At 28.7% G+C, this 21,904-nt stretch overlaps 1 protein-coding gene and 3 long non-coding RNA genes across 9 annotated transcripts; 3 read left to right on the forward strand and 1 right to left on the reverse strand.

Moving 5' to 3' along the window:
* Positions 1-856: 856 nt before the first annotated feature.
* Positions 857-1,864, reverse strand: LOC148767908 (uncharacterized). Its single transcript, XR_016033659.1, has 2 exons — positions 1,396-1,864; positions 857-1,135 (listed from the first exon to the last, which is right to left on the reverse strand). It is a non-coding gene; the product is annotated as an uncharacterized LOC148767908 (long non-coding RNA).
* Positions 1,865-6,062: 4,198 nt separating this feature from the next.
* LOC148767909 (uncharacterized) lies at positions 6,063-6,475 on the forward strand. Its single transcript, XR_016033617.1, has 2 exons — positions 6,063-6,242; positions 6,304-6,475. It is a non-coding gene; the product is annotated as an uncharacterized LOC148767909 (long non-coding RNA).
* A 4,817-nt stretch (positions 6,476-11,292) lies between these two features.
* On the forward strand, positions 11,293-12,309 carry LOC148767910 (uncharacterized). Its single transcript, XR_016033551.1, has 2 exons — positions 11,293-11,596; positions 11,934-12,309. It is a non-coding gene; the product is annotated as an uncharacterized LOC148767910 (long non-coding RNA).
* Positions 12,310-13,432: 1,123 nt separating this feature from the next.
* LOC105959761 (bifunctional riboflavin kinase/FMN phosphatase) lies at positions 13,433-17,675 on the forward strand. 6 transcript variants are annotated; one of them, XM_088823566.1, is made up of 13 exons: positions 13,443-13,682; positions 14,505-14,532; positions 14,647-14,694; positions 15,321-15,455; positions 15,695-15,881; positions 15,972-16,102; positions 16,195-16,264; positions 16,362-16,427; positions 16,512-16,666; positions 16,740-16,835; positions 16,942-17,093; positions 17,195-17,278; positions 17,382-17,675. In XM_088823566.1, the coding sequence occupies exons 4-13, from the start codon at positions 15,380-15,382 to the stop codon at positions 17,520-17,522; spliced, it is 1,158 nt and encodes a 385-aa protein (XP_088679692.1). In that variant the 5' UTR covers positions 13,443-13,682; positions 14,505-14,532; positions 14,647-14,694; positions 15,321-15,379; the 3' UTR covers positions 17,523-17,675. The 6 variants fall into 6 exon arrangements, with proteins under 6 accessions (XP_012839359.2, XP_088679691.1, XP_088679692.1 ...); XM_088823567.1 differs by having other exon boundaries at positions 13,509-13,804; XM_012983905.2 differs by lacking the exon at positions 14,505-14,532 and having other exon boundaries at positions 13,433-13,682; positions 14,590-14,694.
* Positions 17,676-21,904: the final 4,229 nt, after the last annotated feature.

Genomic DNA, 21,904 nt, shown 5'->3' on the forward strand with positions numbered 1-21,904 from the left:
GTTTTGTCACAACGGAAATACTATTTTGAATTTAAAAACAAATAAATAATAATATTAATTGCACCAAAAAAAATACCATATTACCACTCTTTGCTGAGTTGGCGTTGCTAGGTTTAAGAATATATATATATATATATATATATATATATATATATATATATATATATATATATATATATTTGTGTCATGATGTAATGATTGCAGTTACCATCTGCCTATTTATTCAGAATATACAAAAAAAGTTTGGTGCTTTGCATTTACAACTGTAGGTGGAGTCAGATAACTCACTATTTAATGACGAACTTATCCGTTATAACCGAGGATAAAAAGCAATTTATAATATTTAATTATTAATTAACTGAATAAATATATTAAATACTTTTTTTTTAATATTTTGAACAATATATTAAAAAGAGCTCAGAAATATAGACTAATTAATAATTTGAAGAAAATTATAGTTTAGGGTTGAAGAAGATTGGCATATGCAAATGTGGATTTGATGAAATTAATTCCTCAATGCAACTATGTTTTTATTGATATTCTATGTAAACTAGTTCAAGAATTAACTAGGGAAATAAAAACATTATCTTTGACCTTTGGTGTAGTTATAAAAAAAAAAAGAAAAAAAACCTTATTCTTTTGAAACTAAAAACATTGGTGTAAAAAGGGAGTTGTTAAATGTCATTTCAATTTTATTGGTGTTGTTTCGACTATAAATGTCATTTTAACTATTTTCCATTTGGGATTTGAGAAAATTCAAAACGTAGAATTTGTAGTCTGTTGAATTGACTTTCTAATCTAACTTAAATCAGTTAATTAAATTAAATGTCGGTTAAGAAAAATATGCATGCTGAAATTGTAAAAATAGAAATCAATGTTAAAATGATACGTGTAATTGATAAACTTATGTGAAATCTATTGTAACTAACTGAAGTTTATTTATTTTTAATTAGTAAACCAAATCAAAATAAACAAAAAAAATCGAGAATTTTACCTGGTTATATCAATATGGATCGGGTATAGATCGATTTGGCACAACCCAATTCTCTTCGTCCCCCCGCATGGACCAGCTGGATGCGAGCTCTTTAGTGTGTGAAAGATCTCCAAGATTGCATCATCGATTATTATTTGTGGCCTGTAACAAGCATCGAAGATCAAATCGATCAGTTCATGTGAACTTGTGGAGTGCGTAGTTTAAAAGACAAATTCAACAAAGTAATAAATATCCTACATTTATAATAGTTTTGTGCGAATTATTTGTTTATACGTTAGGATTACGATTTCTAAATTAGGGTTTGATATTACTCAATTGTGTGTTAATTAGTCGTGCTTATACGCATGTGATAAAAGGCCAATTGAGCACGTTTTAGTATGTTGTGTTTAATTTTATTTTACCCAATTTGAGTAGGCGGTCGTCGGATGGCAATGACGGTGATTTGTCTGAGATCCAGGTTGTCGGGCGAACGACGATGCACAATTAAGGCCTTCGTAGTCCATAGATTGGTGTGGCGTCTCTTCTGGCCGCTCTGCATTCGGGCGTTATTCGATTGGATTTGCATCTTCAAGAACACATTGATGAATTTCGTACATTTAACACAAAAAATTGAACGATCTAGGATGACTCGAACAATTTACTTTGTTCTCCTAAATGCACCAGTGGATCTCTTAATTAATAGACTTTGTACATACTCTTTAGTGTGTGAATGAATTTCTCCGAGATGGACTGATCGAGTCTCCTTGATGGGTTGTGACCTACTTCACGGACTCTCATTCGGGCGTTAAAAACTTTGCCCGACGAAACCCTTTTGACAATCAACTCCTCAACTACAATAGACTAGTGGAACATAGAATTCACAAGAATGATGAAATAACATATTTATATGTTTATCATATTTATAGGTAAGAGTTAGGGTTTTCAAATTACGTTCCGATACTGAATATTACCCAACTGGGCCTTCGTGAACCATTTTTATAACTCGAGTTTGAAAAGTCGGAGCCATTTGAATGTCCTATATTGCCTTTTTTTGTGCCTTCTGGGCTCGGCCCTATCGAATGTACGTAAAATGGTCCAAAATATTAGATCTCGCGTTACAATATATTTGCTGCAATAAGCGTGTCGATAAAAAGGATAAATGCGAAAAAAAAAAACATGTACGTAAGAAGTTACATTAAGGATAAATATAGTACATTCTAATAATGATTTAACAATATAAATATAGTACATTCCTTTTACTCATATAGATTGAAAAAATATGGAATGAGTAGCCAAATAGCCATCGATATATATATATATATATATATATATATATATATATATATATATATATATATATATATATATATATATATATATATATATATTGTGTTGGTGATAAATAATCTCTTCTTTTGAATTGTTAACTTCACTACTTACTAATTGTATGAACAAATTCGTGCAGAAGATCGATATTTACGGAGGAGCATGATAGTTTGACACACTTTAGCGTTAATTTTATTTTTAAATTTAGTATTTTCCGCTCTCAAACCACGGTTTGGAGTAGTGATTGACGGGTCTAAGAATGTGCTCCTCGTATATTTGTTTGAGTTATTCTTATGTGTTACGAAAATTAAAATGGTCATGATCATTTGACATTTATTAGGAGTTCGCGATGTTATTTTTTTGGTATTTTCATGATAAATGAGGAACAAAATTCAGGATTATTGAATATTTTAATGTGCGGAAATTCTAAGTGATTACTAATTAGAACTCGATAAAATAGTTTTGAAAATGTGGAATGACAACAAATTATATTTTAGTGACACATAATAATTGATAATAATTGAAATTGATTAAGGCGAAATCATAATATAATTAATCATTAAAACTTTGTCCATATTTTCTTCTAGGTCCCTATTGTAGCGTATTAGATATCTTCAATCAAGGAATTGGAGAGAATTACAAATTTTGTAGCTATAGAATTTTAAATGTATCGGATAAGAAACTCTTTTAGACTAACAACTAGTAACTCACCCGTGCGATGCACGGGGATCAGTTCTAAGTACAATTGTTTTAATAACAATACACGTCGATGAGATAACTCAAACACCTTTATGAAAGAAAAGCGAATGATAATGCGATGCGTAAGGGTAATATAAAAAATGAAAATATGTTTAAGATAAAATACTCGAACGAAAACTTTGAATAGTTGATATATAATATGATATAATCTAATTTCTTTTAAACAATAGCAATTCCATTTGATTTAAATACCGATACAAATAAAATAAATAATAAATGAAAATATAAAATACAAAATTATGATATAAAAGATAAGATATATTATCTGACTCAAATGGTACAACTATCTCTTCCAATACTCTTGGATCCTTAACATAAGCTTAATACTAATACTAATACTAATAGTAACACATCACCAATACCAATATCAATACTAATACTAATACTAATACTAATAATAATACTAATACTAATACTAATACTAATACTAATACTAATACTAATACTAATACTAATCTTATATATAAAAGAAAGAAACGCTAGGGCAACCCTAAGAAACCCTAATGTCATATTTGTAATTTTGTTTTCAATTTTTATCAAACTTTTATCTCCTTAATATTATTTTAAATATTATTTTCGAATTTTATCATATTTCTATCACCTAAATATTATTTTAAATATTATTTTTTAGTTTTATCAGATTTTTGTCTCCTAAATATTATTTTTTTATTTTTATCAAAAAAAATTTTATTTTTTTATATATAAAAGAAAGAAACGCTAGGGCAACCCTAAGAAACCCTAATGTCATATTTGTAAATTTTTTTCAATTTTTATCAAACTTTTATCTCCTTAATATTATTTTAAATATTATTTTCGAATTTTATCATATTTGTATCCCCTAAATATTATTTTAAATATTATTTTAAATATTATTTTTTAGTTTTATCAGATTTTTGTCTCCTAAATATTAATTTTTTATTTTTATCAAATTTTTATCTCCTAAATATTATTATAAATAATATTTTTTTAATTTTATCAAATTTATATCTCCTAAATATAATTTAAAATATAATTTTCAACTTTTAGCAGATTTTTATCTCCTACATATTATTTTCGAATTTTATCAAATTTATATCTCCTAAATAATATTATAAATATTTTTTTGAGTTTTATCATGTTTTTATTAGTTTTTAATCTCCTCAATATTATTTTAAATTTTTATCTGATTTTTGTCTCCTAAATACTATTTTCGATTTTTATCTCCTAAATATTATTTTAAATAATTATTTTTATTTTAATCATATTTTATCTCCTAAATATTATTTAATTATTATTTTCGTATTTAATAAACTTTAATCTCATTAACATTATTTTAAATATTATTTTCGATTTTTATCAAATTTTTATCTCCTAACTATCATTTTAAATTTTATTTTCGATTTTTATCAGATTTTTATCTCCAAAATATTATTTTTTGATTTTTTATCAAATTTTTATCTCCTAAATATTATTTTAAATATTATTATCGATTTTCATCAAATTCGTATCTCCTAGATATTATTTATAATAATCCAATTTTCGATTTTTACAGAAAAGGGTAAATAAATCTGATTTTCATACCTAGCGGATTTTGAGACATCGTTTTACAGAATGTCTGCAACATTTGAATTTTATTTCTTCCCTACCTAAGGCTTCTTTTTTTGGTAACCCGACTTAAGATTTTGTTTCTTATCTTCTTCTTCATCCTATTGACTGTGTGGTAATTAGTTTACATCTTTTTCCATCATGGCTTATAGGTAATTTCATTTTGTTAAATTATGTGTTTCATTAATTTATACCAAAGATTTCAAATTTTATGTATAACAATTATTTCATCAAACTTTTATCTCCTTAATATTATTTTAAATATTATTTTCGAATTTTATCATATTTGTATCCCCTAAATATTATTTTAAATATTATTTTTTAGTTTTATCAGATTTTTGTCTCCTAAATATTATTTTTTTGTTTTTATCAATTTTTTTTTTATTTTTTTATATATAAAAGAAAGAAACGCTAGGGCAATCCTAAAAAACCCTAATGTCATATTTGTAATTTTTTTTTTCAATTTTTATCAAACTTTTATCTCCTTAATATTATTTTAAATATTATTTTCGAATTTTGTCATATTTGTATCCCCTAAATATTATTTTAAATATTATTTTTTAGTTTTATCAGATTTTTGTCTCCTAAATATTTTTTTTTTATCAAATTTTTATCTCCTAAATATTATTATAAATAATATTTTTTTAATTTTATCAAATTTATATCTCCTAAATATAATTTTAAATATAATTTTCAACTTTTAGCAGATTTTTATCTCCTACATATTATTTTCGAATTTTATCAAATTTATATCTCCTAAATAATATTATAAATATTTTTTCGAGTTTTATCATGTTTTTATTAGTTTTTTATCTCCTCAATATTATTTTAAATTTTTATCTGATTTTTGTCTCCTAAATACTATTTTCGATTTTTATCTCCTAAATATTATTTTAAATAATTATTTTTATTTTAATCATATTTTATCTCCTAAATATTATTCTAATTATTATTTTCGTATTTTATCAACTTTAATCTCATTAACATTATTTTAAATATTATTTTCGATTTTTATCAAATTTTTATCTCCTAACTATCATTTTAAATTTTATTTTCGATTTTTATCAGATTTTTATCTCTAAAATATTATTTTTTGATTTTTTATCAAATTTTTATCTCCTAAATATTATTTTAAATATTATTATCGATTTTCATCAAATTTTTATCTCCTAGATATTATTTATAATAATCCGATTTTCGATTTTTACAGAAAAGGGTAAATAAATCTGATTTTCATACCTAGTGGATTTTGAGACATCGTTTTACAGAATGTCTGCAACATTTGAATTTTATTTCTTCCCTACCTAAGGATTCTTTTTTTGGTAACCCGACTTAAGATTTTGTTTCTTATCTTCTTCTTCATCCTATTGACTGTGTGGTAATTAGTTTACATCTTTTTCCATCATGGCGTATAGGTAATTTCATTTTGTTAAATTATGTGTTTCATTAATTTATACCAAAGATTTCAAATTTTATGTATAACAATTATTTCATTTTATATGTTATTGGACATGTTATTGAAAGGGATGATTTGAGAGAATTAACCAAAAATGGGCGGAGCCACAAGCTATTGGAAGTCGACATTCAAGACTTATTGTTTGTAATTTAATTTATAGTTTATATTTATTTTTGTTTCTTAATTTTCCAATTGTTAATTCCAGTGGCAAAACAACCTTAAAATGAGGCAGTTGAGAAGGGCTTAGTTCCGATGCAAGATGTATAGATGGTCTTTTACGATTTTATGTTGTCGATAGTTTAGTTTTGATTATGTTAACTAAGTTATTGAATCTAATTACTTTTAAGTTCAACATGAAAGACATAGTTGATGATTTTTTTCCTGGTTCAAATTTTCAATTTACTGGTATTAGCTGATTCAATTCATTTGGAAAATTATTCAACAGCAAAGTTATTATTTTTTTTTGTGTGTGTAGTATACTTAATAATGTTCCACTGATGAATTATTAATGAATGATTATAAAAGAATTTTGATCATACGATACATCAAACGTTTGTTTATATTCTTACAACATCAAAACAATGCAATTTGTTGTCCCGTGCATCGCACGGGTACAATTACTAGTACTAACACAATACTAATACTAATACTAATACTAATACTAATACTAATACTAATACTAATACTAATACTAATACTAATACTAATACTAATATTATACTAATACTAATACTAATACTAATAATATTACTAATACTAATACTAATACGAATACTAATACTAACTAATACAAATACAAACACTAATACTAATAATAACTAATACAAATACAAATACTAATACTAATACTAATACTAATACTAATACGAATACTAATACTAATACTAATACTAATACTAATACTAATACTAATACTAATACTAATACTAGTACTAATACTATGATAATACGATTACTAATATTAATACTAATATTACCTGCTAATGTTAATACTAAGCTAATGTTAATTCTAATATGATAATGTTAATGACAATGACAATCATAATCCTAATATACTAATGATAATGCTAATCGTAGTCCAAATTCTAATAATCATAATCTTGATCCTAATCATTATCTTAATTCTAATGCTAATATTAATCGTAATCATTGTTATATTCTTAAACATAATCATAATTATAATCTTAATCTTAATATTAGTACTAATCATAATCGTAGTTCTAATATTAATTATAATCATAATCATAGCTTAATCTTAATCTTAATATTAGTACTAATCATCATCGTTTTTCTAATACTAATTATAATAATAATCCTAATACTAATACTAATGCTAATTCTGGTCCTAATATGCTAAGGCTAATTCTAATTCTAATATGCCAATGTTAATCTTAATATTAATGCTAATTATAATATGCTAATGTAATGTTAACGCTAATACTAATGCGAATGCTAATCATAATATAATCATAGTCCAAATACTAATTATAATACTAATGGTAATGTTAATGGTAATACTAATGTTAATGATAAATGCTGGTGTTAGTGTTAATGCTGACGCGAATATTAATACTAATATGCTAATGCTTATGTTAATACTAATACGCTAATACTAATGTTAATACTAAGTTAATGTAAATCCTAATGTATTAATGATAGTCTTAATCCTAACATGCTAGTGCTAATTCTTATCCAAAGTCTAATAATTATAATCCTAATCTTAATTATAATGCTACTGTTAATTCTATTCTGAAACTTAATTATAATCCTAATACCAGTACTAATCAGATTCTAATCCTAATCTTATACCTAATACTAATACTAATGTTAAGCACCTTCTGAAAATTGAGAGTAACCTGCAAATATTTATACTAATAAGTTACATTGGAAGTATTTATACTTATTTTTTTATGCATAAAAAAGTTAATAATAAGTTATTAAGAAAACACTTTGAATTTAATATTCTTAAACTACAATTAAATAAATCCTCTAATACATAACATATGAATTAAAATAAAAATAAATCTTAACAAACCGTGCATATATTTATAAACTTTATTTCCATTATTTAACAAAGTAATGTATGTGAAAATCGATTTTCGTGCTATTAACAATGTTTACATTTGAACTGTTATTAAAATATATATAATATAAAAAGAGGGTTTATGTCGCGTCCTCTATGAATGATATGTGGAAGTATGGTAGATGTTTATGTCATACCCTTCAAATTGCTTACTTGAAGTTCAATTGATGATGTGTATTCTTCAATTGATTAGTTGATCTTTTAATTTTGGTATATGTTTAACTTATTTTCTATTTAACATTTGCACACTCGTATAAACATTACTACATATATTTTAAATGCCATTTATTTTAGTTATGTTCATTTATGGGAAACATATCAATTTATAATGAAAGAAAGTTGGCCATATCGATATATAATGATTAATAATAAGGATTAAAAAAACTTCTAATATTTTACTAATGTTCTTTTTGTGGTGATTAAAATAAATATAAACATTACCATTTTAATGTAAATAAAGTACTCTTGTGCATATTTTGAATTTAAAGAGATTAAGAATTTCAAAGGAGTATGATTAAAAAACTCTATTTATATTTTACAAAAAATATATTTTATTGTGATTAAAATAAATATAAATATTACCATAATAATGTAAACAAAATACTATTGTACTTACAACAATAATTGTATAATAGCAAAAATATTGAAACACACAAATTAGTATTTTTTTAATGCCTATATAATAGCAAAAACTCAAATTATTAACAAAAATTAAAAAAAGGGCAATATGAAATCGAATAAACATGGAAAAATATAGAAATACATTTGTAGACACAACTGATTTGTTTCACTGTAAATTTAAAATGACAGATTACAGTAGAGTATATTGTATACAATCACAACTTATAAAATATACTCCATCGTAATTATTAGAAAATCTTACTATGCGATCTCTGGATTAAAAACATAGTCAACACGACATGTTGCGCATTCTTCGTTTGATTAATTCTCTACTCAATATTGCTTCTAACAACCCTTTACACAGTTAGTCGCTTAAATCTTTGTGATTCATCGGTTCATAATCCAATCGAGTTTAATCGATCATGTTAAACAATCAATCAATGATAGTTCTTCACCAACGGGGATAATTTCCTCGTTAAATGTCATCGTATAGATCTGCAATGCAATTTTTTTTAGTCAATATTGAAAAGCAACTACAATCAAACAATAAAAAATGTAATGGTTTAACGTTAAAATAAAAGATATATTACATTATAAATGTATAATGGAAGAACAACAACATGATAAAATATCAACAATTGTCAAAATAAATAATGAAATAAACAAAACTAAGTCTATACAATAACTGATTTTTGATTATTAACAAAAAAAAAACAGAATTAAAAAAGAGACAAACGATGATCAATACAAAGGAAAAGCGAACGAACTTGCGAACAATATAATGTTATGATGTGAGGAACTGAATGAGAGAAAAATGGCGTATTTATGTGTTTTGGATATGATGTAAGAGGATTTTTTTTAGGCGTATTTAAAAAGGAAAATAAATTATTATTGATTTTATTGTAATCTTGTAATTTAATGAGCAAAATTTTATATTGATATTGATTGATTATATTATAGATTAATATATGGATTACCAATTATTTTGCGTTGAAAATTTTGGAGTTAAAGATGTAATTAAAACTTGATACATCGTTATTTATGGCAGAAAATCAATACGGAGAATTGCATGCATGAATCTATGGAGGAAAAATCAATTAGGTAATAAAAGAAAAAAGACGAAGCATAATTCGAGCCGCCAATTGTATGAAGAAAAACCAAAACCACCCACGGATTTTGTGGTATAAAATCATTTTATTCACAAATGAATGCAAATAAAGAAAGATAATTAGGAAATATAATTGATTATAATAAAATCAAATCATTACATAAGAACATGATTTTTCGATTTACTTTTTTGAAATTCTATAAATATAATATACCAGGAATTAATACTAAAAATACATAAAAGTACGAAAATATAAACATAATATTAAAAAAAATCGAAAATATATCCATAATATAAAATAATTGAATATTCATACATAAAGAATTGAGTTTTCTGAATTTAAAAAAAATATAGGCGGAAAATATATTTCATATATATATATATATATATATATATATATATATATATATATATATATATATATATATATATATATATATATATATATATATTAAATCTGAAAATTCAAAAAAATTGAAAATATAATAATGTATTAATTAAATATTACAAATTTTATAAATTAATCCAATATATAAATCATTGAACTTATAATAGAAATAAGCAATTTCAAATCATTATTAACAAAAATTATTGTATATTTATTAAGTACAATGTAAAAATAAAACAATTTTGTTAATAATTTTATTTATTGAATGGATATTCGAATATTCCAAAATATTTAAAATAAAAAAAAAACAATTGTATTCCTTTATTTTAATATTTGAATATTAAAAAAAATATTTTTTCAGAAAAATTATTTGAATATTCGTAAAAAAATGAGTATCGGGATTTTTTTTTAAAAGACAGTCAATAAATATATTTTGGAATATTGAAACTATAAATAATATAATATTTTTCGAATTTATAGAATATTAAATTTGGAAATAATATATATACATGTGGTAAATGTTTAAATGAGTGTATAAATGTTAAATAGGAAATAACTTAAATAAGAATCCACCTCATCAATTGAACTCCAACTAAGCAATTTTGATAAATGACATCATCATTTGCCACATGTCAATCATTGAGGGCATAGATCATCTTTTTATATTATATATAGATATAGATTGTGCTTTTATTTTATTTTTGGGATTATTTGACAAAAGTCCCTTGTTAGAGCCCCCTAATTACAATGAGTCCAAAAAAAAATCACATTTTTAAGTTAAATCCAAAATATTTTTAATTAATAAAAATTAATACAATTTCACAATTATACCCTTTTTCCTACTTTACATAAGTATATTACTTAAAATTAATTTACAATAAAACAATTATAATCTCCACCCAAACTTTCAAACCCTATCACGATCTAAAACAATTCGTTTTCTCACAATCTTTTGTATACAGCGGCTCCCCTTTCCCCTCTCTCCATCAGTCATGCCGCGATCTCTGTATGGTGGTATCCAACCACCACCGCCATGAACTTTCGGAGAAGCAACACTATTATGGACGGTGCTACCCATTCAAGTAACACCTATATTTCTGCCGCTCCTCCCCCGTCCTAACCATCTATATTTTTGCCTCCTTGCGTCAGCCTTCTCTTATGCCGGCATATATAAGACGGCAGTGTATGTGATTTCGAAGATTGCAACGATATGATCAACGATGTGGGCGAGGCTTGATTCGAGATTTAAAAGCGGCGGCGTGAAGCAAGGAGAAGCCGCTTGGCACCAGAGGTTGCCGGTGAATTTTTCTTCTCATTTCGTCCCTTTTCTTGTATTGTATTTGTAATTTTGTGTTGTTTTTATTTTATATTTGGACGTTTTAAATTTTGTATCTGTATGGATTTTAAACTTTTTTGGTTTGTGAATTTTTCATGTAATTAATATAATCATTCTTATATTCTTCATGTTTTTTACCAGTTTATATTTTTTAATTTTTTTTGATTTTTTTATGTATTGCACGTTGTAAATAATTGTTCAATAAAATGATGACACTCCAAACATATTATATTTTTATAAATTAAAAGTGGTTTATTTAGTGATTAATTCTTGAATATTATTTTTTGTTTCTTGAACAGGGGGAGTGATTGTGGAAGGGATGACTAGGTGAGTGATCCTTGAGAAATGTAATAATAAGAAGAAGATGCTAACATCTATGCTCGTTCACAAGAGAGAAGATGGTGTTTTTCATAGTCGGTTTTATTAGAATTTATCGTTTTGATAGTTTGTATTGTTTGATATATTTGCAATGAAGTACTTTAATTATATAGTGGTTTTCATGTTTATCTATCTGTGTATACAGAGTGGTTTTCAATAATTATGTACAGATTTTTTATAGTGGTTTTCAATATTTTACATAAACCACTATAAAAATTTGTACAAAAATTAGTGGTTTTCAATAATTTTTGTACAGATTTTTATATAACTCTATACATATAGTGGTTTTTTTGTTGACATAGTTGTTATATAAAGTGGTTTTCAAGTTTATATAGTTGTTATGCATAGTGGTTTTCATGTTATATAGTTGTTATACAGAGTGGTTTTCATGTTTATGTAGCTGTTTATAAACAGTGGTTTTCATGTTTATATAGAGTGGTTTTTATTTAAAAAAACTGGAAAAAATTGAAATTAAGAAAAAAAAAACCTTGAAAAAACAAAAATATAAATAAAACCATTTTTTAAAATTAAAATAAAAAACATGAAAACTATAAATAAGAAAAAAAATAATTTAAAACAAAAAACCGAAAAAAAAAAAAAATAATTACAAAATATTCTTTTAAATCGAAATAAAAGAAAATCATTAAACAAAAAAAAAAAAAAAAAAGAAAAAAAAAACTGAATTGGCGTGATGAGGGGAATAAATTTTGGAGAAGATTTGGTGTAGATTATGGAACAATTTAAAACAAAAAACCAAAAAAAAAAAATAAAAAAAAAAAAAATAAGAACCGTGCTGTGGGGCATCATTGAAGAGGGGCGGAGTGGTTTTTTACCGTGAATTGGGGGAAGGGGCGAATTATACGGCAATCTGATTTTGGAATTGATTAGGGTTTTGATTTATTTTTTGGAGGGATTTGGTATTAATTAATGTAATATTTTAGTTTAATAATTATACTAATGAGTGGGGGTATATATGGGTTTTCAAGTCCAATGGATTTATCTCAAATACCATTAATTAATTATGGATTTATCAAGAATAAAAAACCCAATGGAGGGTGTTTGGCATATTCCCCCTTTATTTTTACCATGGAGAATATTTTTGTTTAAGAATCCGTATGTTGTACATATTCTCTTAAGATGTTCGTACGTGATATATTTTCAACGATAGATTGTGTTGCAAGAAGTTCAACCGTCTCGAACTCTAGAAGAAGATCCCCAATTCTTTTACATATAGCTGGTGTAGAATGAGTTGGATTAGGCCTGAAGAAAAATCAAAAATCTATTAATCCATGTGGTAATTGGACAATCTAAAGTGATGATCTAATTTTTGTTAATTAACCTCATGTGCTTAAGTTGGTTGAACAAGTCAAAACAGAATTGACTTTTTATGAAGCATAAAATATTACCAGCCAGTTGAAGAAACGCGAGTTTGGCTATAAATTGACGAAAAAGAAGTTAAGAACACTGGAGAGAGGAACGTGTTAGCTTTTGTCTCTTTCCTTCCCAAAGTAATCACAGTAACAAATCGACGGTGGCCGAACACCAAAACCAGAGCAAAACCCGAAGTCCTGCAATTGCGGGAAGTGGAGGATCCGACGATGAAGTTTTGATCAGAATTGCTCCGGCACCATTGAATCCGTCGCCAAAAACGTCCACCGATCGGGGATCAGGTATTTTTTAGGTTTCCTCAATTTCTCATTTATTTCAGTTTCTAGGGGAAACATGAATTCATTGATTTGTGATAGTTGCTTAATCTGTCTGTCAAAATTTCAATTTCAATTATGCGGAGAAAGTAGCTGGGCAAGTTCTTCCGGTGTTTCGTTGGAAGAGGCAGCTAGTTTTCCTGAGGTATGGTCCACTGTTTTCTGGTATTTTTTCCTTGCCTGATTTGTATATAGCTAATGTTTGCCATATATTGTACCGTTTTCGTATTATTCTTAAGGAAGAATATTTCATCCACTCTACATTAGGAGCTTTTGGACTGACTTCAACATTGAATAATGACATCAAAATATAATATAAGATCTATTGGAAAAAAGCTTCTTTCTGAGTGTTTTACTTGGCGAAAAGTTTTCGATTATATATAGCATCTAACTGAAGATATTCACGTGTAATTTCAGATACATGTACATTTGCTATTCAGGTTGCTAAATACCATGGCATCAAAGTTTTCGTCAACAAAGATGACATCTTCCAATTGATTCTGAGTGAAGACATCATTATATGACTGCGTTTCTTTTATTGATAATATAACCAATTGTGTCGTATAGGGAGTGAAGAAAAACTAGCTTCTTGCATCAATTACAAGACGGAGGATTTTGTTGAACGAGTGAAGGAAGAAACTGGAGGAAAAGGTTAAACTCTTACTCCAATAATTTGTCTCAATCTTGCAAATGTTCGATAACAGGTGTTGATGTCATACTGGATAACATCGGTGGTTTATATGGAAAGCCTGAATTAATAACAGATTTGTTTTTTTAATCCAATTTCAGTAGAACTGCGATTCAATGGAGGACTGGGGTATTTATTTATTTTTCCTCCAATTAATGGTCTATTGTTCTCGACAAATCTACACAGACCACATAATCCCACACAGTTCACCCAATTCCTCACTGATTTTGCACGTGGTTTAAGAGATTTAGGGTTTGGAATTGCAGTCCGGAGTAAAACATCAATTCACAAGTAAGTTTATTTTTTCTTTCTAATTTCAATTCTGTGTTTCTCCTGTCAGAAAAAAAGGGAAATGAATTTGGTGCATAGAAAGAATCAAAATCCGATATTTCGATACCAATGTTAACTATCCAAATTCCAAACCCGAATCGCATGACCCGATTGTCCAAAATTATTTGTGATTATTAATTTTTTTCTTTCTTTCTGTGTGTGATCAATTGGGGAAGAGCGTTGTTTTTCTTTGATGTAATGGCTGTTAGTTGTAATTTATTATTATTAAAAGTTTACTTACTGAATTACCGAGGATTACAAAACATTTTTTTTGTAATATTTGTTTTTAACTTTCTTGTGATCATTAACTAAACTATGCGAGTGTGTGCAAACCAAGAGCTCTCTCTCTGTCTATTTTGTCCCTTAAATCCTGAACTGATATTTGATTCAGCATGTATTTATTTTGTAATTTCCTTACGACTATTTGAAACGATCGATAATTTATTCGTATTCGTCTTTAAATTCAATTATTGTACTATTGGTGGACTCGTCAAGAAATTGGGCTGAAGTAGCAAATGTCAAATTTTATGCTTTGAGTTAATTACGTTTCCCGAATCCAAACGCATCGTGCAAATCCATCATTGCAGGATATATTTTTTTCTTTCACGACGTGTTTGACGGAATCATAAACTTTGACCTTGACGACATGTCGATGGCGAAGCCTCTTAGCAAGCTTATGTCATGCGTCATCCTCGATTTGGACGGAACACTTATTAATACAGGCGAGTTCATGTTTCTTTCTGCAATTAATCATTTGTTTAAACAACAATTTTACGTGTTATAGCTATTGTTTTCCGAATTGATGTAGATGTTGAAATCAAATAGCTCGACTAATTTTTTCTTCCCTGAATCTCACTGCCTCGAATCTCGCAATAAACATTATTAGCCATTTACTTTCGTTTCGAACTTGTGCTGACAATTAGCCTTAAATCAAATTAATTAAGTAATTTATTTATGTCAGATTGCATTGTGTGCGATGTTCTAAGAGTTCACTTGGTTAAGTTCGGAAAAAAATGGGACGGAAAAAGAGCTCACAGAATCGTCGGAAAGACACCCTATGAAGCAGCAGCAGCTATTGTCGAAGATTACGAACTCCCAGTCACCGCAGATGAATTCCTATCGGAACTTACTCCGATATTCTCCAAAAGGTAATATTACTCGTATGCTTGCGTTTATCTTCTTTACAATATTAATGCCGTGCAAATTTCTCATTATCGTATCCCGATTTTTTATTGCAGATGGGGTAGTATCAAAGCTCAACCCGGCGCTAACCGGTTAATCAACCATTTACGGAGTCACGGTGTGCCAATTGCCTTAGCTTCAAATTCATCCAAGGAAAATGTCGAGACCAAGATATCTTTTCATCGAGGTACTTACTTATGCGTCGTATTCTCAGCTAAATAATTAAATTCGTTATTTTTACATGACATAAGTGTTTGCGTATTTTTGCTTGTGTTGTAGGTTGGAAAGAATCGTTTTCCGTTATTCTAGGCGGCGATGAAGTGACCAACGGAAAGCCATCTCCCGAAATGTAAGCTAATATATAATAAGTTAAAAACCCGATCGTTTTATTTCTAATGTTATATGTGTCATTGCTTGATACTCTTTCGTTGCGTCACAATTTGAAGATATCTCGAAGCTGCAAAGAGGCTTAAGATGGATACTTCCACCTGTCTCGTCATTGAAGATTCTTTGTAAGTCGCATTTTCCAATCTTAATCCAAATACATTAAAAACATTACTTTATTTATTTAATTTAATTTAATTTTAATACTATAGGCCAGGTGTCACTGCTGGTAAGGCAGCTGGAATGGAAGTGGTTGCGGTTCCATCTCTTCCCAAACAAACCGACGTCTTCACCTCAGCAGACGAGGTTATCAACTCCTTATTAGACCTGAAACTAGAAAAGTGGGGCCTACCTGCATTCGAAGACTGTAAGAACCTTGTGTTTTTTGCTTGCACTGTATCTAATATTATCCTGCTAATTTTATTAAATATTTGCTGCAGGGGTAGAAGGGACATTACCAATAGAACCTTGGTCGATTGGCGGTCCAGTCATCAAAGGATTTGGCCGTGGCTCGAAAGTGCTCGGAATCCCTACAGGTTTCTTACGTGGCACAATCCATTATTCTTTGTTCATTCTATGTTATATTCTTTTTGATTGGTCTAATTTTTTTTTTTTTATATATATATATTTTTTTTATTCCAGCTAATTTGTCCACGGAGGCATATTCAGATGTGCTGTCGGAACATCCTTCGGGAGTTTATTTTGGGTGGGCTGGATTAGCAGGTCGAGGTATTTATAAAATGGTTATGAGCGTGGGTTGGAATCCTTACTTCAACAACTCCGAGAAGACAATTGTGAGTCGTCGTTCGTTTTAGCTCTGTTATTTGTTCATTTTACCGTTCTACCCTTTTGCCCCTTTTTCAATTTAGAGAGCATTAATTATTATTTGTTACAGGAGCCGTGGTTGCTTCATGATTTTGACGAGGATTTTTATGGGGAGGATTTGCGTCTTGTTATTGTTGGCTATATTCGACCGGAGGTATAGTGCACGATTCACTTTCTACTCTGTTTTCGTTTTTACGCACGAGACTTCTATATTATAGCAAGATTTTTTAATTTTTTTCGTGTGTGTAATTGTACAGGCGAACTTCCCTTCGCTCGAAAGCTTAGTAGCGAAGATACACGAGGACAAGAAAATTGCGGAGGAAGCCCTTGAACATCCACTTTATTTGAAGTACAGAGATGATTCATATTTGAATACTTCTTCGAAGCAGAATTGCTAGTTGTTTAGTCTGTTAATTTCGAATAATTCGTGAGAGCCTGCATACGTGGCTCGATTCATTCAAAATATTTACACAGTTGGAATATTACACTTTTTTTTATTTCTATGTGCACTAAGATCATTTCTTATATGAATACTTAATATTTACAACCAATATGATTATTTTAACTAATTTAATTATCAAAAAATAATAAACAGATAAACAAAAATGAAATCACCTATTAGATTCTTGTATCTAACATAATTCTACTCTTGAATCTTGTGGTATATAACTAGGGGTGGCAATTTGGATCCGGTTCCATGGATCCGATTAGATCCGGTTCGGTTCATAAGGATCCAGTTTAGATTAAGTCTAGTTGAAACAAATCGGATCGGATCCAGTTGATATTTTTTTAAAACTGGATTCATGTTGATCCACTTTAAATCCATTGAAAGTTTAACTGCAAAATAAAGTGGATCCATACCAAAACCAAATTAAATACGGGTAATTGGCACTTTGCACCCTCGAATTACATCTCATTGGCACTTTGCACCGTTCCATTAGAAAAATGGCAGAATGCACCCTCCAATTAGAATTTCTTTGGCACTTTGCACCCTCATTCATATTTTGCCTAAAAAAATGACCGGTTACCTGTTTGTGGGATTTGAAGAATGGTAGATTTGTATTTCTTTTATTTTGTCGTAAATTTAAAAACCCTTCATCATGTAATAATCATATTCATCATTTTACCCATGTTCTCAATTCGACCCCATTTTCTTCATGCTGAAAAGGGATAATTACATTTTTTGTCCCTCATGTTTGGCCCAATTTCATTTTTGGTCCCCCTTGTTCTAAAGTGAACAAAGTTCACCTCCAAGTTTCAATTTTAAACACTTTTGGTCCCTTCCGTTACATGTCCGTTAGCAAGTAACGGAAAACACTATTTTGGGGTGAAAATTGAAATTTTAAAGTTTTTGGGGCTGAAAAATAATTATAAATTGAAAACAGACTACTTATAATTAAATTTTTAATAATATTAAGTATAATGAAATTTTATTAATTACTTTTTTCATTATTAAAAAACTAATCATAAGTAGTATAATTAAAACTATATTAAATATAATTCACAATCATTTATTTAATTACTTTCTTTTTTATTATTAAAAACAAAAGAATCGATAGGGTCGCTTCGGATTTTTTATTACCAACGAGGCCACAAAACGTTTTATCATAGTGGAAAAATAAAATCTTTTTGGCAAAAAAAATATTATCATTAAAAGTTTAATTATAAGTAGGATAATTATAATAATATTAAGAATAATAAAAAGTAATATGTTTAGTTAGTTAATTTTTTTGTTATTAATTTTTTTATCATAAGTAGTATAATTAAAAATAATATTAAGTATGATTAAAAATAATTTGTTTAGTTAATTTTTTTACTATTAAAAATTTAATTATAAATAATATAATTATAATAATATTAAGTATAATAAAAAATAATTTGTTTGGTTAATTTCTTTTTTTTTTTTATTATTATTATTATTAAAATTTATAAGTAGTCTATTTTTAATTTGTAATAATTTTTCAGCCCCAAAAAAATTTAAAATTTCAATTTTCACCCCAAAATAGTGTTTTCGGTTACTTGCTAACGGAAATTTAACGGCAAGGACCAAAAGTGTTTAAAATTGAAACTTGGAGGTGAACTTTGTTCACTTTGAAACAAGGGGGACCAAAAGTGAAATCGGGCCAAACATGAGGGACCAAAAGTGTAATTATCCCTGCTGAAAACAATAAAACAATCGAAAGCAAAATACTTTTAAGTTTTAATGAGCAAAGAAGCAAGAGTGGAGCTGATTTATTCATTTTATAGTCTAGTCCTCAACACAAGGCAGACAACAACACGGCTGAACCAGACAAGCTTGGTGGCTGCTGACACCTTGACTTCAAGAAACTTCGTCTAACAACAGTAAAAGCATAAAAATCTAAAACTACTTTTAACTAATTTTGGTGAAGTAAAGAAACACATGTATTGCTCTCTTAATAAATATTTTCTGTTTGAAAAAGATTTGGTAGTGACAGTACCATAATGTGAGAAAAGAGAGAAACCTCAACGAGAAACACTCCCCATTCCGTATTGTAAATTTCAGACAGGTTTTCTCTAACTTTACCGACAAGTTAACTATATAGTTGAAGTCGTCTGGATTTTTTCTTCGATTTAGAATATAATTTTTGGAAAAATGGAAACAGAGCCCGATAAAAGGGGGAGGATCGGAGAATCAAAGAGAAAGGAAATTGCCGGGAGAAAATGGAGGGGTTAAGGGAAGAAAATAGAGAACATGGGTTAAATAATGAATCAAATTATTAGACGATGAACGATTTTTTAATTTTTGAAGAAAATAAAAGAAAGACAAATCCCACATAATAGGTTACCGGTCATTTTTTAGGCAAAATATGAACTAGGGTGCAAAGTGCCAAAAAATTGTAATTAGAGGGTACATTCTGCTATTTTTCTAATTTAAGGGTGCAAAGTGCCAATAACATGTAATTCAAGGGTGCAAAGTGCCCATTAAATACCAACACAATTTTCTCACAAAAAAAAGTCAAGATATTATTTTAATTAAAAGTTTAATCGATAAAAAAAATCTCTCTCTGATTTTACCCCAAAAATCTCTCAACCCATCGCCATTCCCCACCTCCATCGCCGCTCCTCGCCGCCGTATACCGCTCCTCGCCGACCGCCGCCGTCAACAACCTCCACTCCGCTCGCCGCCGTCAACAACCTGCACTCCGCTCGCCGACGTGAAAAGCCTCCACTCCGCTCGCCCTCGCCGCCGCTCACCGCCTCACGCCGCTCGCCGCCTTAACAAAAGGGGGGGGGGGGGGGGGGGGGGGGGGGGGAATTTAGAGCCACGTAAGAAACAAGCTTGAGAATTTTCCCAGGTGATTCTTGGTTTGGAGTTTATTGTAAAGTTATGGTCTTTACACACTTTTATAGTATACTTTGATATAGATTGAAATAGATGGAGAATGATGATGAGGACAGTTCTTCGGTTGAGTCGAGGACAACTAGGAAAAATAGTTCTCAAGTTTGGAATTTTTTTCAAAAAGTTATTGACCATGGAATTCCTAAAAATTCTCAAGACGTTCTTAGATTTGAGTGTGTGTAAAAACTGTGTATGTGGATGTGAGTGTCTGTGTGTGTGTAGAAATTGTGTGTGTATGCGAGTGTGTGTGTGCAGGGCCGGTTCTGAGGGGAGGCGAAGTAGGCGGTCGCCTAGGGCCCCCGGATTTTTTAAAAAATTTAGGGCCCCCAAATTTTTTTATACCCTTTATATATGAACATTTATTGAAAAAAAAATATATAATATATATATAATTATTGAGAACTTTAATTCATAAATAGCTATATATCAACAATTCTTACTTATTTCTAGAATTCCTCTAATCAGGGGCCCCTAATTATTAAATTTAAATTTGTAATGAATTAGTTATTTACTTATATATATATATATATATATATATATATATATATATATATATATATATATATATATATATATATATATATATATATATATTCACTTGTTTTAGTGCTACTTCATGCAAATTATCCTTAAAAAAATCGGGGGCGCTGCCCCCGAACCCCCGTAAACTTTAACCCTACTATATCACAAATTTTTAGCCTTGCCACTGACTACGTACCTTACAAAATCGAGTTAAAATAGAGTTTATCATCTTTTGTAAAAAAAAAGTTTTATTGTAAATTGGAGAAGGGGCCCCATTTTTTATCCGTCTTCAAATCTCGCCTAGGGCCCCCAAAATCTCAGGAACGGCCCTGTGTGTGTGCGTGTGTGTGTAAAACAGTGTGTGTGTGTAGAAACTTTGTGTGTATGTGTGTGTGCGTAAAATAGTGTGTGTGTGTGTGTAAAACAGTGTGTGTGTGTGTAGAAACTGTGTATGCGGGTGTGTGTGTGTGTAAAACAGAGAGTGTGTGTGTGTAGAAGCTGTGTGTGCATGTGAGTGTGTGTGTGTGTGAAACAGAGAGTGTGTGTGTGTAGAAGCTGTGTGTGCATGTGAGTGTGTGTGTGTGTGTAAACAGTGTGTGTATGTGAGTGTGTGTAGAAGCTGTGTGTGCATGTGAGTGTGTGTGTGTGTGTAAACAGTGTGTGTATGTGAGTGTGTGTAGAAGCTGTGTGTGCATGTGAGTGTGTGTGTGTGTGAAACAGTGTGTGTATGTGAGTGTGTGTGTGTATGTGAGTGTGTGTGTGTGTGTGTGTTAAAGAGTGTGTGTGTATGTGTAAAACAGAGTGTGTGTGTGTGTATGTGTAAAACAGAGTGTGTGTGTGTGTGCAGCATAACTTGCAATTTCATTACAAAAAAAAAAAAAATCTCTCTCTACTTAA

Source organism: Erythranthe guttata, chromosome 9 (assembly GCF_056151865.1).
Source record: "Erythranthe guttata isolate IM_541 chromosome 9, IM_541, whole genome shotgun sequence".
Classification (NCBI taxonomy): domain Eukaryota; kingdom Viridiplantae; phylum Streptophyta; class Magnoliopsida; order Lamiales; family Phrymaceae; genus Erythranthe; species Erythranthe guttata.

What these genes read in the sequence shown, in the direction of transcription:
- LOC105959761 (XM_012983905.2), top strand. Translation starts at nt 15,380, where the DNA reads ATGTCGATGGCGAAGCCTCTTAGCAAGCTTATGTCATGCGTCATCCTC. An exon ending in CAAGATATCTTTTCATCGAG is followed by an intron (nt 16,103 to 16,194) that starts GTACTTACTTAT and finishes CTTGTGTTGTAG; the next exon opens with GTTGGAAAGAATCGTTTTCC. An exon ending in CCTACCTGCATTCGAAGACT is followed by an intron (nt 16,667 to 16,739) that starts GTAAGAACCTTG and finishes TATTTGCTGCAG; the next exon opens with GGGTAGAAGGGACATTACCA.